The sequence below is a fragment of the Hippoglossus stenolepis genome, chromosome 6 (assembly GCF_022539355.2).
Source record: "Hippoglossus stenolepis isolate QCI-W04-F060 chromosome 6, HSTE1.2, whole genome shotgun sequence".
NCBI classification, from domain to species: domain Eukaryota; kingdom Metazoa; phylum Chordata; class Actinopteri; order Pleuronectiformes; family Pleuronectidae; genus Hippoglossus; species Hippoglossus stenolepis.
In genome coordinates, this window is record NC_061488.1 from 21,325,219 (window position 1) to 21,340,307 (window position 15,089).

The 15,089-nt window shown below is 42.8% G+C and overlaps 1 protein-coding gene across 5 annotated transcripts in view; it reads left to right on the forward strand.

The window, feature by feature from the left end:
• The first annotated feature begins 1,391 nt into the window (after positions 1-1,391).
• LOC118111618 (potassium voltage-gated channel subfamily KQT member 2) overlaps positions 1,392-15,089 on the forward strand; it is a 29,413-nt gene continuing 15,715 nt past the window's right edge. For all 5 annotated transcript variants that reach the window (XR_004697108.2, XM_035160347.2, XM_035160348.2 and 2 more), the window contains exons 1-4: positions 1,392-1,767; positions 14,198-14,288; positions 14,382-14,508; positions 14,758-14,933. Coding sequence is in view for 4 of the 5 variants with exons in the window: in XM_035160347.2 (XP_035016238.1) it covers positions 1,469-1,767; positions 14,198-14,288; positions 14,382-14,508; positions 14,758-14,933 (693 nt within the window). In the remaining variant the exon portion in view is untranslated. The remainder of the gene's footprint in view (positions 1,768-14,197; positions 14,289-14,381; positions 14,509-14,757; positions 14,934-15,089) is intronic.

Sequence of the window (15,089 nt, forward strand, 5' to 3'; positions counted from 1 at the left end):
TACTCGCCAAGTGTGAAGTTGATAAAATGAACGGTTAGCGAGATATGAGTTCCACATACAGACATGTTTGTAGAATTACTATTGGCACATTGTAATTTCCCTGTGTTACAATGTTTTTATGGTCTCTTACTGCAGTTTCACACAAGAAACACAAAAGCAGTGAGCACTGAAAATGATTTGCTTGAAGTAAAAACACCATCGGTGCTGACTAAGTGCTGCTGAGAGAGAACAATAAGTAGTTTCAGTGCACTAAATTAGCTTTATGTCACAGTAAATATCACATTATGTTTGATCATCTCCTACTTTCAAGTGAACCTGATGCTTATCATCGGGAAAGTGGATTCACTCACTCTCTGATAGACTTCGTTTAGTTCTTATCTTTCACTTTCTGATGGCTACAAAGTGATCTACGTGGTTATCTCCACCAAGGAGGTCATGTTTTCACGCATGTCTGTTTGCTGGCTCATGTTTTTTTAGCAGGATTATGCCAAAACTATTGAGGGATGGAGGGATGGGAAGAACCCATTACATTTTGGTGTAGATATGGATTAAAGGTCAGATCCGGGGTTTTTATTTTCACTTTCTTTAACTGAGTTTTCTGCCAATTTCTTTCTTTCTAAGCACCAGAGACAATTATATGTAGGAGTGTTTCTCCTTGGCAGAGGTATGCGCCCTTGCCATTGTTACACATGTGAACCTGCTGTGAGGTTGACATGTTCCATTTCTGTGCCCTACCTCTTGGTTCGAACTGTTTGTGTGCTCCCTTTACCGCTGCTCAGTCAAACCTGAAAAATGCAGCTTGACACAGTTTTCAGTGTCCATTACCCCCTGACTGAAGGTTGCTGCACTTATGAATATTGCATGCACATGCATCGTCAGATGAGAAGTCTCCCTCCCAGCTTCTCTCTTGGACTCGGGTTAAGAACTGAACACAGAGGATGGAAGGTTATCTCAGGGAAAACAAACAGGAAACCTTTGTTTCCCCAAAATACACATGCTGACTTTAGGATCATAAGTTAGTGCAGTTATGATCCTAAACCCTCCCAACTCAGCAACTTGTAGTTGTTTTTCACAGAATGGGGCCAAATGAAGACACCTGCAGCTCAGAAGTGAATGCACCAGAGCAAGACTGGTTGTGCATGTTCTATTTAACTTAAGTCTTCAGCAATGGGCGGTTAAATGATTAGAAAGAACCTATAATCTGCTGCTTGCCAACCTGAGCAGGCTGGAGTGAATAGAATATGCATGCCCACCCCTGCTGTGTGTGTCAAGTGGCCGGATGGGGCTAATGTAAAAGCTCGTAATGTGCAGTTTCGCGTGGATATTGCGATTGGTTTTTCTTACGGTGGGGGCGGGGGTGGGGGGGGGGCGACACGGACTGCATCCAGCACACACCCCTCAGCGCCGGTGATGCAGCCCCGCGGCAGAGGCACCGACAACTCCCCGGCAGAGTCGTCGCGACTTTAGAATGGTGCAGAAATCTCTCAACGGCGGGGTTTACCCAACTCAAGCCGGAGAGAAGAAGCACAAAGTCGGGTTCGTCGGACTGGACCCCGGGGCTCCCGAATCCAGCAGGGACGGCGCGCTGCTGATCGAGGGCTCGGGGTGCACCAAGCGGAGCAGCATCCTCTGCAGACGCAGGTCCAGCATCTCCGCAGGCAGACCCCGGCCGTCGAAGAAAAATGCCAGCTATCGGAAACTGCAGAATTTCCTCTACAACGCGCTGGAGAGACCGCGGGGATGGGCGTTCATCTACCACGCTTATGTGTAAGTGATGCCTCCTGAGTGATTGTGGACTTTTGGCCTTTTTACTTTGCCGTGCAGTGCTGATACTGAGTCATGGTTTAGGAGGGGGGCTGCTGTGGAGCTTTTGACCGTGTCCCTCCACACTGAAGATCATGTTCAGAGGGAGCATTGAAGGGTTAAATGTCGCCAAGCTGCCAACCTGCTGTAGTCTGATTAGAGGAGGGCATCACTTCACCTGCAGAACTCCTGCTCTAACTCTTAATAACGAGACTCATGCATGTGCCATCATGGACAAACACACACACACACACACACACACAGTTGTGCCTCATATGTTGCTGCAGTAGGTTTCAGCACCGTGGACAGCTCCGCGCCGCATCACCACTTTCCCTAATTAACGTTGCAGCTCTGCACTGTGTGTGTGTGTGTGTGTGTGTGTGTGTGTGTGTGTGTGTGTGTGTGTGTGTGTGTGTGTGTGTGTGTGTGTGTGTGTGTGTGTGTGTGTGTGTGTGTGTGTGTGTGTGTGTGTGTGTGTGTGTGTGTGTGTGTGTGTGTCTCTCTCTGTGTGTGTGTGTGTCTCTCTGTGTGTGTGTGTGTGTCTCTCTGTGTGTGTGTGCAGCACACAGGGAGTGTTCTGGGTACTACAGCCAGTGATTAGACTGTCTGGGAACATGCTCAGACTTCAGTGTAGCCATCATAAATATGTAGTTCGATGATATGCGACCTCTCAGCACTGAGGCATATAACAAAGGCCAAGAACAACCTTTAGGGAAATACGTTCTTCCATTCTTACATGTTAAATGGCTACTGCAGCAATTTGTCAGTGGATACTCATTCATAAAGTTGGCTGACTTATCATAATTTGGTGCACATGTTTTCTATACTAGTGCAGTGTCTGTTCTACACCTGCCTGTTTTCTTTGACTGTGATAATTTTCCTGAGCTACTTCAGAATTTTCTTTGTCATTAGTGAGTCCTCCTCAAACAGTTCTACAATATATTGTCGGACAGAATTTGCTCTACTATTGTTGTAAATGAAGTCACAGAGCGCTGGTCGCCTGTTTAGTCGACGTATATTATTGCTTAATGTACCGCGTGTTCAAATTGCAAAGAAATTCAACACTGCACTTTAAAGAGTTTACAACACACATGCCAAGTGTGAAGCTGATTAGATGAATGGTTTTATGAGATATTCATTCTACATAAACACAGAAAGACAAATGTTTGTGGAATTAGTGGGATAACAATCCATGGTATCTTTATGTGAGACCCCGGCCACACAATCACCCACAATACCTGAGTTAGTTTTTTACCCAAAAAGGATTATCTTATCTTAAAATGTTCTGTTAAAAATTGTGCAGTCATCATCAATGATTATTTGCTGTGAGTTAACACTAAAGCTCCTCCACTGTTTGTACAACCTCAGTACTACCCTGCTATATAGCAAACTGATCTAGATGTGTAAAATCATTGGTGATTTATTGCATGTGATCAACAGTAGATTTGTGCTTCATATTCAGGTGTGAAATGGTAATTTCATACTGTTAGCTGCATATCCATGTAAGCTCCTTCTCCAGCCATACCTGAAGTGATACGGCATGCCCGATAGTGAGGAGTTGAAAACGCCACAGCATTAAGGAATTCAGAGTGCACAGCATATCGACTCCCCCGAGAAGGCTGGATGCCCAGAAGTAAACCTGTGCACTAACATGAAATCACACAGACACATGCGCATGCTCACATTCACACAGGCCCTGTGGGCACTTATGAAATATTAACAGAATACCATGGCAGCCAGCTAAATCTGCCCCCTCTTTGCCATTTGTTTTGCTTTTCGGTAGATCTTCATTGACACATTGTATGTCTCAGGAAATAGTGCTGTCCTAGTGGCTGAATCTAGTGCAGGCAGAACGGGTCTCTCTTTGTCGGATGATACGATTCATCATCTGCAGCCAAAATGCTGCAGGAACCCAGTTAGATGAGGGCCAGTAGCACGAGTGCTGCAGAGCTATAAATTAGTGTGATTGGAGAAAGGTGACAGAACACATGAGAAAGGGATCTAATGGCAGATGTTGAATATAAAATAATCTTAGTGATGTTTTCTGTAGTGTGTTTCCTCTAAAACGTATGAATGGTTGTTTTCTTTACCCTAGAATGAGCCCTTTTTTATTTAAGTACTTTATATTTACATCTGGAGCCGGTCCTCTCTATGGAGGCCACCATGGTTTTTTACAGGAGCCCAAACTGGACAAACTAAACACCTTTTGAGTTTTTATGATGACTGAAGGTTACCACAGGTTCTCTTTCATGTTTGGAAGGGGACGGTGAGGTGAGGGGTATTCAGCTGCAACATGCAACTATACCACTAGATGTCACTAAATTCTACACACTGAACCTTTAATCTCCCAACTCTTTTTACTTCAGCCGATTTATAAAACTATCGTGTGCTGACTTCAGTGGCATCAATCTCCTCCTCTCTCAATCGCCTCCTTTTTCTCAGCTCCACAAGACAAAGTTTTTCAAACCAAACGACACCGCTACCTTGAACGGAGGACAACAACAACTGCTCTATTTCTTTTTTTGCTGCCTTCCTCTGGAAATAGTAAGCAGGTGTCTTGTTCCATGGTCCTGTTTGTAATGCACGCATGGATCATCGATATGTGGAACACGAGTACCCACTGTATCTCCAGGGTACTCTCTGACAGGCTGCCTGTATGTCTCTGTCACACCGCCTGTTGTGTAGCTGTGTGAGGTCAGGGCCGTTCTTCCCTTTCACTGTTTTCACCAGTCCAAGATCAGACGAATAGGGAGAGAGACTCAGTGATCCTCGTTTTAACTGTGCTGATCTCCACTCAAGGATATTCCCTGTGGATCTAAATCGTCAGCACAATACTACTGGGTGTGAGCGATTCAAATTCTTATGAGTGAAAATGTGAAAACAAAGGTTTCTTTGAACAGCCTGTCGTCAGAGGAACCGCTGCAGACTTTCTTTTGTTGGGAGGATCAATTCAACAGATGTTTAATTTGTCCCACAGACACTCATCTGTAGCTGCAGTTCAGCAGCCTATTCTGATCTACGTCCCTGCACTGATCCAGAGGTTGGAGCTCTGGTGCCTCTGCTGTGTTTGGCTTCATCAGGAGCCTCATTACTGTGGGTCCTCTTGCAGGAAGCAGCCGCTGTGTGAGAAACTTAAATGACCTCTGCCGCTGTAAGATGACAAAACGTGTCAGTACTGCACCAAAAGGGGGAACACAGGAATATCACAGAAAAGAGAGGACGACTAAGAAAGACTTTAGAGTGTGATCAATCAGAGAAAACAGAGTAAATCTCATGTGAGATTTTCTTAAAGTGACTCAGAGAGGCAGATGGGGGATTTGGTCCAGCCATTCACTGTTCTGCTTAGCTGGCTGAATCAGGACAGAGCTGGGGAGGAAATAGGGCGAGGACAGCAGCAGACAGATGCTGGCTGCCAAGAGGGTCAACTGTGAGTCCTGTAGTGGGGTCTTGGCTTGGTTGGAGGTGCTTCGCTCCAGAAAAAGCAGCCTTGCTCATTTCGACACACTTAGTTTACGGTCTCTTATATTAGATAAATGTTGCTGTGAAACAGAAAGTACAGAGTTGGTTTGCTGACTATTCTATATTTCACGACTGTTTAATGTGCTTGTAATGTGGAAGTAACAAAGCTGGAGAGTGCAGCTCCACTCCTAAAAGCTACTGATTTGGTCAGTGACAACAGTGATTCAGTATACTAGGTTGAGTTGGAAACGTTTCATTGATACAGATTTGTTTGTACATGCATTCTGTGTGGACTTCTGTGCTTGTTCTCCTCGTGTCTGTGGTTTTCTGTGGGTACTTCAGCTTCCTCCCACAGTCAGTCTAGTTTATTGGAGACTCGTTGTGATTATAAGAGTGAATAGTTGTTCGCCACTGTATGTTGACCCTGTGATACACTAGCAACCTTTTTGTGCCCCCCTACAACTGACAAAAAGAATAAAAACACCACAGCAGCTACTACAGGTTTAAGATTCCAGAAGATTTATTGTCATTCCAAAACATGAGGTACATAAGAGGGAATGAACATGAAGTGAAACATGCTCTTTTTTAATAGGTGCAGCATGTTCTGATATTTTTCTAGTTAAATGTGTTTCTGCTGATTTGAAGGATTCTTTGTGGACTGCATTTACACCGCAGATTGCAAAGTCTTACATGAGACGACTGCCCTTTCTTTAGCTGGTTAAATTCACTATCACTGTGAATTTAAAGTTAATACAAGCTCTGTTTAATAAAATCTGTTTTATTATTCATTATAGTTGACTTCTCTATAGGTTAGATTTTTATTTTGAACATGTTTGAAAATATTGGTACTTCCTCTCCACAGTCATCAGTATATTGGTTTTAAACGTCTGTTTGAATGTATTTAATCTTGTTGGAACTTCCCCACACTACCACATAGTAGGTCATATATGGGAGTATAAAGGAACAGTATAGGGTAATGAGGAATAATTTGATGTAGCTTTGACTTTATATACTATTTTAATTGAGTACTCTAGGAAATGAAATTTCTTTCATTCTTTCTACTTCTATAATATTCACTGCATGAAAAGTGGATCAGTAAACAACACTGTAAATTGCAGTGGACTCACCAGTGTTGCAGAGGTTACACCTTTTTCTATAAGGTACTAACTCCATTTGAAGAAAATCTCTGGTATAAGTGGTATGGAAGTTTTCTGGAAGCTGGTGAAAGGAGAACTCAGGCAGCAGCTGAGTTCTTATGCAGAAGATCCTGTTCACATGGACGACCTCGAGAGACAAGAGCATGTAAACACAGACACGTGTGATAGATGTCAAACTGTGTCCCTCCTGGTTGAGTCTCCACAATGCCTGGACAACGTCTCTCCTCCTCCCAGAGACACCTCCGCACAGTGGACAGCCCGATGATGGAAGCCTCTCAGACGACACACAGGTGGAAGATGTGGTGAGTGAGTTGTCTCAACAAATCAGTGAGTGAGAACCAGACTTCTCTCCCTGCATGAGGGGGTGGCTGCGCTGGAAAGCAAAGTAAACCTGCGGGCCCAGCGTGGAGGAGTCGAAAAAGAAAAGACAGACGCACAAGCCCAAAACTGCGGTAAGAGCTAAGCTAAAGAGACCAGCCATTTCTAACCGCTAAGCTAAGTAACTAGCAGTTCTGATTAGCGTGTAAACAACTGTGGGATTAACGAGAAAGTTGCTAAAAGTAGAAGAGAGTGTTCATAATGAGTTGTGCCATGAACTGTGCCACACAGGTCTGCAAGACAAGAATCCACCACACACACCCTCTTCCCAGTGGAGCAGGTTCAGACAGAATGTCACCAAAGACGACCCAGGGGCGGCAAAGAGACATTTCGAGCCTCACCTTATGTCCCAGGCCCGGCTGTAGGCCTGTTGTGTTTGTACACTCTTTGTGCTGTGTGTCATTAAAGCTTTGACTCACATACACATAACTTAAATTATTATTATCATTATTATTTAGTTTATTTTTACTCTCAGGGTTTAATGCAGTGATTATCTCTATATTATTAATTATATGTAATTTAAAGATACGTGGAAAATTGTTACAGTGCATTCTTGGTGGATTTTTATTTCTTTATTTCATTTATGAATTAATGGCGGAATACGTTTATTTTGCACGTAGAATAGACCAGATATAAAGATCAGTATCTCTCAGTAATGGCTGCTGCAGGCGTCCCTTTGGCTCAGAGGTAAAACAATGACAGCCGCTGGAGCAGAAGTATCACTCGTGCATTTATTCAGGAAACATAAGTGCCCCAGAAAGTCATCGTAACCCTCAAACAACCCCCGAGGGGCCCAGAGACGACTCAGCAGTGGGGGCTCAGGGTTGTCGCAGCCACTGTTTGCTTTCTGAAGATCTCTTCTTCCTCGTTTGCTCTCCTCTGAATTCATCACGGTCTAATTTTAGGCAGTGTTGTGCTGAACAGGGCAAATCAATGTTTCTATCTCTGCAGCTCAGAAGGAAACACACAACCCTGCTTTCAACAACAGCAGCAGCAGCCTCCTCAAGTGACGTCGAAAATGATGTTGCCTGGACCTCTGGTAAACACTGGGTGTGTGACAAACCAGAGGTGGAAACTCGTGAGATAGAGGACTACAGCAGAGCTCTGTGGTCATGTGTGTGTGCTGTGGAATCTGTGGCATCAGAATACTCTCATTGAACTGATATTGAATCAGAAACAATGGTAAAGATGTTGAGTTACTTAATCACTGAGTTACTCCGATTGATGGAAAATACTTGGAACGCTGAAATAAAGCTAAATTTGCAACAATGGTTAAGATGATTCCGAAGATCTGAATGAAAATAGTGTAATAATTAGATCAGTAAATATTAATAATTTGTGGAATACGTTCCTCGGCTGTGTCTCAATTCGGAGTCTGCATCCTTCAGGGATGCAGTCAACCCAACCCATGAAGAGTAGACTGAAAGGGCTGAACTGAAATGAGACGGTCTGTTCTACAGAGCCTTTCTGTGATTGGCATCCCCAGCTTGTCCTGCCCTTATTGCTGTTGCCTGGCAACAGAGCTGAAAATTGGACATAACAAGAAAGTTGTAACGGCCACCTTTTTTTCTTACATGTGTACCGTTAGCTGTTCGGTTGCAGTTTGTGATACTTAAGCACCGGATGTCTCGTCACTTGCCGGCACCATTACCTCTTTGAAAGAAGCTTCGTAGGATAAGTTGGCCCAGAAGGGATCCACCCAGTTGGAGCAATGGTTTCTCTGTGGTGAAAGAGCACATTGGTCAGCCACATTTGAAGGAGCCTTGGGAAAATGTGTAACAAGGACTGAGATCTACAGACTCTACTATGTGAATCCACATGTTGATACAATTGTCACCTAATGTTTTTGTCTATTTTTTTATCATTGATTTATTTTCATTATTTTCTTTGTATAGTGGCCATGAAAGTCTTCTCCTAATTTCTCCTTTCTTTTTTGGAACTAACTGCTATTTAGTGTGTAGTACGGTGTGTACAGACCTGTACTGGAAATGTAACTGTACTGGCTTGATTGACAATGGTAATTCACTTTAGGGATACCCATTCCTTACATATTGTATATTGTATTGTATTGTTGCTGGTCATATTTGGTGAGCAGATACAGATATGTATGGTATCTATATTGTCATCTCACTTTCTTTAAGCATAAATGAGACAAATGTGAGAACTGTCAAACTCATTATTTACCAGTACACTGCCATTTCAGCACAGTTATAATATTTGAATGCTTGAAAAGCTCATTGCCGTCTCTGCTCTGTCCCGACCTCATGTTTATTTGACCACGTCTCCCACCCAGACTTTCTAATAACACCCTGCTGCGTGTGTCTGCAGACAGCACGGTGTGGAGAGGTATGAACAGATCTCTGGAAGCTGGGCTCTGCTGATGTAAAGTGGAGGATAAGTGAGTAGCTGCACAAGCTAATTGTTTGACTGCTTCAGGAGGCAGCTTCTGTCCCCGTCCTTCATTAGCATGTGTCCTCATTAGTAGCTACTGATGAGCTTGGCAAGGTCGAGTCAGGAGAGTGATGATCAATAAGGCTTGTGGTCAGCGAGCTTCTTTGTCCACGTTTGTTTTAGTCTTTAGGTGTCAAAGAAATAAAAGAGATCTGCTGATTTAAGAAGAGGAACGAGCCATTTTTGTTATAACACAGAGCTTAGCTTAGCATTAAGGCTGTTATCAGATGGAAACAGGAAGCCTGCCTCCATCACCTATCACCGACTAATTCACACGCTATGATATCCAAGCCATGAAAAAACTAAATATAAAAGGGAATATTTGTGTTGTGTATTTATGGGCTGCTTGGTGAGTCGATGTTCTGGAGTCTGTGCTGAATGTCTGACAACCTCCTTGTGGCAGGATCAGGAAAAAAAATGTTGTTCTCCAGATGGTGAAATGATGATGTGACAAGTCAAAGTGCTGCAAACAACAAGATGTGAAGTCAGACTTTTGACTGACTGGTGTTAAAATGCCTCGTGGCTTCAAGTGCAGTGGAAAAGACACAAAAAACATATACCTGTTGTTTTTCTGGACTTGGGATAAGCAGGAACACAAGTGGGTATGATTTTATGGTTCTCAAATGGGGGCCTGTGGACCCTCAGGGGTCAGTGGCACACGCTGTGTGGAAATTATCTGCATATATGGGTATTCTGTGTCGACATGGTGGAAATATATTAATAACGGTGTAATATCTTATATATTTTCACAAATCTTATAGACATTTATCCTGTGTTGTTCTTTCACATAACTAAGTAGAAGTGTAAAAAACAGGCTTCGTCAGTTTATTCCATCCATGTAATTTGTTGATGTCTTTTCAGTGGACATTTAGATTAAATTTAAAGAACAAGTCATTGACAGCTTCTCTCTTGCAGGGTGACTTGATGGAGGTGATTATTAGGGCATCAAATGCTACAAAGAGGAAGGAAATGAATTCCTGGCATATACACACCACCTGTTAAATTTAGTGATGTAAAAAATAAAATAAAACTAAACCTAACGAAAGAAAGAATAATATACTTTGTTGATTTAAATAGACAAACTATACAGTGGTTGTATTTCCAACATGATGCCTTTCAACATACTGGCAAGCTGCAGACTCTGAGTGCCTGAAGAGCTCCCTTTTACCAAGCAAGCCCCTCGACTGCTGTAGTTATTAATGATGCATGACATGCCTAAAACACATATCGTAGTCGTGGGAGGGAATGACCTGAGTCTCACCCAACAATGTGGAAAATGCAGAAGTGCTGCAGCCACAGCCGTGCTATGAGTTTATGCTTCTGGTCGAGAATTATATAGCATATAATAAAGGCAAAAGCTTGTCCATTGACTTTTCTTCTTTTGGGCCATTGCTACAAACCATTGATCTCTGCCGCTTCGTCTCTGACTGGCTGGCAGCCAGTGGCCACTGCCAAGAGTCTAACGTGATCACTGTGGAGCTGCAGCAGCAGAAAAGGGGAAATCAGGTGAGCAGCTGATGAAAGTTTGCCACGGATCTTGCCAACAATTTCTCCAACTACTTGCACAAACTCATAATAAAAAAGTTACCTATGGATGCACAAGGCGTGAGCTGACCCCTCTGTATGTCTGCTGTGTCTTTGTCAATGTATTATTTCAGACATTTTCCTTGAGTTAAACTCTGGCTCAGCCCTCTGACAGCTGGCTACTATATATATTAACTGTTGTTTCATAGCAAAAAAGAAAATAATCGTATCTGCAACATAGTCTAGAACCCGAGGTTCTCAAACTTTTGCACATCAATGACCCCTCAACCCCACAAACCTGGCCAAGGACCGTCAATCGTTTTATACGTTTTATTTCAGGCAGTCTATTGAATTCAATTAGTAATTTATTTAATAATTTCCCCGTTTGCAGGGGACCCCCTGGAACCCCTCAATGACCTTTAGATGTTCCCAAACACTACTTTCGGGGCAACTTTGGCTCAGGAGGTCGGGGTTCGATCCCTGTCCGACACATAAGGTACAATTACTATATAGCTGAATATTTTTTATTTACAGTACTCACCAAACTCCACGTAACTTAGAATGAAAAAAAAAAGGAAAATTAATAAAACTATGAAATTCTAACAAAAGGCCCATGTCAGTGGCACCACAGCTTCACCTTTCCTCTGGAACACCATATTTCAGCTGTTTATATATGGTGATTAATTTACACCCTAAACTTGATTCATAATAAGAAGGTAACTAGACACAGTATTTTTAATCACAAAAAAAATCAATGTTTTAACTTGCGACATGAGAAGAGGAAACTAACTTATGGTTGTGTGTTTACTTTAAAACTACTGCAGTGTCTGTTCTGGATCTGCCTGTTTGGAATGTTCTGTTCTCCTGTCCTGTGTTAATGCTCCAGTTCTGCTTCTGATTTATTCCTTGTCATTAGTGAGTCGTATCCTAGAGTCACTTTTTTGTCTGTGTCCTGGATGTTGTGAACACAGATATTTATAAACTATGGTCTACGGTGCAGAGTGACGTTGGAAAAGGTTGTTTTTATCCTACCTGGTTTATCTGCAATGAAGATTTTATAATCAATCATTTTGATCAAATGAAAGTGAATTTGATTTATTATTCTTCACGTGTGTGTTTTTTTACTGAGCTGCTGTTAATTACTCATAGTCAACCGCTGCTGTTTATCTGAGGACATAGAAGAAGACATGTTCAGCTCGGTCTGCAGACTGTCAAGACACGCTGCCCTGCCTCCACTGTCTGCTACAGAGCGCTGGTCTCATGTTTATTCAAATGTATTTATATTCAACATATTGCAAGTCCAAACCATAGCAAACCCGTCACTGCCGTTCTCATGACCACCATGAATACACCTGCCAAGTGTGAGCGGTTCATGAGATATGCATTGCAAACACAGACAGACGTGTGTGGAATTAGTTGGTAGAGTGATACTCGAATACAAACAAACCCTTGATAGTAAGTGATGCACTGTTACAAAAACAATCAAATTACGTTGTGTAGAAACTATTGAGCGTAATGTGGTTAAAAGATGCCGGGGACAAAGAGGAGTTCTCACCAACTTGTCACAGTGTCCCGTGTAGTGGAAGTGACATCACTAGTGTGAGCTTTAAAATGTAACACCTGATCACCAGCAGATACTGGAGCTTTCTACCGTGTCTCTGCTGAGATTGATCCTGTGTCTTTTATAAATCCTGCATTGTCCCAGTGTTGGGTTTCACTCTCCATTAGCTCTGCTCTGGATAGCCTCCAGAAGATCTTTTCTAAATGCGTTATCCTCCAGCCGATAAAAGGTTCCCCTGATGCTGTCTTGTGCTGTGAGGTGTCGCTGCACAGAGAAAAAAACACTAATACAATAAACACCCTTGAGGACAGAAGGTGCTCAGCGTGTCTTGGACAATAAGGAGGAGGTTGAAACGTTGTTCTTGTGAAGAGATACTGACTGATCAGGCCTGTAAACAAACTGTGTAATGAATTGTTGCACACAGGCAGGTTGATGACAATGTCATATTCCTCTATACTCTGCACTCTGCTGCTGTTGATGCAGTTCAGCTTGTTTCTACTGATGAAGGCACCACCCAAGATCTGCAGCGGTAATTACTCATTCAGCTTTTCTGTGAACCCACTCACACTTCTGAAACTGCTGCAGTGTTAACTGTTCCCAGAGGTTTATCCAGACGAAGGTTGTTTCTAAAAAACAAGATTTTTATTTGTCAGGAGTGTGTATTGTATTCTTGGTGGGAGGATGTGGTTTGGGTCAGAGAAGAACCCATTACATTAGAGTGCAGATCTGGATCAGGCGATGGGAAATCTTTTTTTCACGTTTCTTTAGCATTGTGAGGGGTGTGGGCATGGAGGGGGCTGGGAGCTGAGGGCTGTTAGCTGATTGATCCTCATGTTTAAAAGGCAGCAGCAGAGCTGCCAGAGTGAGACACATGGGAAAGACACGAGAGTCACACACAGAGGACGCAGACAGAGACAGGGCTGAGCCGTGCAAAGAAACCTGAAAAGGTTGGGTCGGACACTTGAGTTTGATATATGTTTCCTCACGTGTGTGTTAAAAGAATAAAAGTATGCTGAAAAGCAGGTTTGTCTCTGGCTGTTGTGGTGAGACCCCGGTGCCATCGACATGTGCCACAAGGTGTTGTCCAACGTTTTCACTGATTTGTCAGAGAATAATTTATGGATCTTGATGAAATAGATTTTTGTGACTATGTGCAGAAGGTGCAGATCCAAATAAAGATCTGAAATGAAATGTGGTTTCATAATGGGACTGTTAGGCCTTGATGAAGGTGTGTGTTCTGGTTACCATACTAGTCAACTTACTCATTCTAAATTATAGATATTTCCACTGATGAAGGCACCACCCAGGGTCTGCAGCTGTGATTCAGTTCTTCAAACTGAACCCACTCAGTTGTTATAACTGTTACCAGACGTCTGGGATTGATTCAGATGAACATTATTTCTGAAAAACACAAATACATATTTACATATCATTTGACTAGGAACAATCAAAATTCAAGTCATTTGTCAAATGTTGTTCCTCTCTGGCCAGAATGCAGAACAACAGTGCAACATAAAGTACAACATTAAAAACCATGTGAACAGAGCTATAAGGCCGGACATCTGACTTGAACACAATGAAAAGTTGTCATGAGTGACATTTCTTGTTGTTGTATCAATCTATCATTTTTTCTTTTGCTGATTTGTATTTTGATAGTAATTATGTTGCATTCATGTAACATTCGGGGAACAAATATGTCTTAATGTATTTGCTGACATCAGATGTTGTATAGACTGTGGTCCTACAGTCTGGGGTTATGAGTCAAGCTCACTATGTCGCTGGAAATACTTCCTATGTAATACAGGATCAGGATGAAGAAAAGGCATTAACTTGTTTGATTTTTGCACCCTGTCATGTCTTCCAGGTTCCTGCTGGTCTTCTCCTGTCTCATCCTCTCCGTCTTTGCAACAATCAAAGAGTTCAAAAACAGCTCAGAGAGTGCCTTGTACATTCTGGTGGGTGTCTTTTAAAAATGATTCTACAACACTCGTGCTACGTATACCGTCCACATCACAGGGTTAATGCCACCGTCTTGCTCTGGTCCACAGGAAATTGTGACCATCGTGGTGTTTGGTGTGGAGTACATTGTGAGGATATGGGCTGCCGGCTGCTGCTGTCGATACAGAGGATGGAGTGGGAGGCTGAAATTTGCCAGAAAGCCTTTCTGTGTCATAGGTGAGAAAATACCGCCACTTGTCATTTTCTCACCTCGATGAACATAACACAAACGTGATAAATGTGTCTTTTCCCTTTTTCTTTCATTTTTATATGATATGAAACTTCACTTTGGACAACTTTCACCTTTCAAGAAAAAATGACCATATTGTCCACAGTAAATGTAGTTTTGATATGATCAGTGGTGAACTACACTCTGGCTTCCACTGCTTCAGAGCATCTGACTGTGTGCTGCTTCTCTCTCTGCAGACATCATGGTGCTGATCGCCTCAGTGTCGGTTCTGGCAGCTGGATCTCAGGGCAATGTTTTTGCCACCTCAGCCATCAGGAGCTTGAGGTTCCTGCAGATCCTGCGCATGCTGCGTATGGATCGACGAGGAGGCACCTGGAAGCTGCTCGGATCTGTAGTCTACGCCCACAGCAAGGTGATCCTCACATTGTTTCCTTTTTGTCTGTAGAGGTTCTCTAGGAGTAGACTGCTCCACCAACCATAGCTGATGTCCTGTGTATTCAGATTTACTTTAACATTAAAGAGTTTGAACCAGTTACTGACTTATCTGGTTGGAAACAGATCTGGTCAA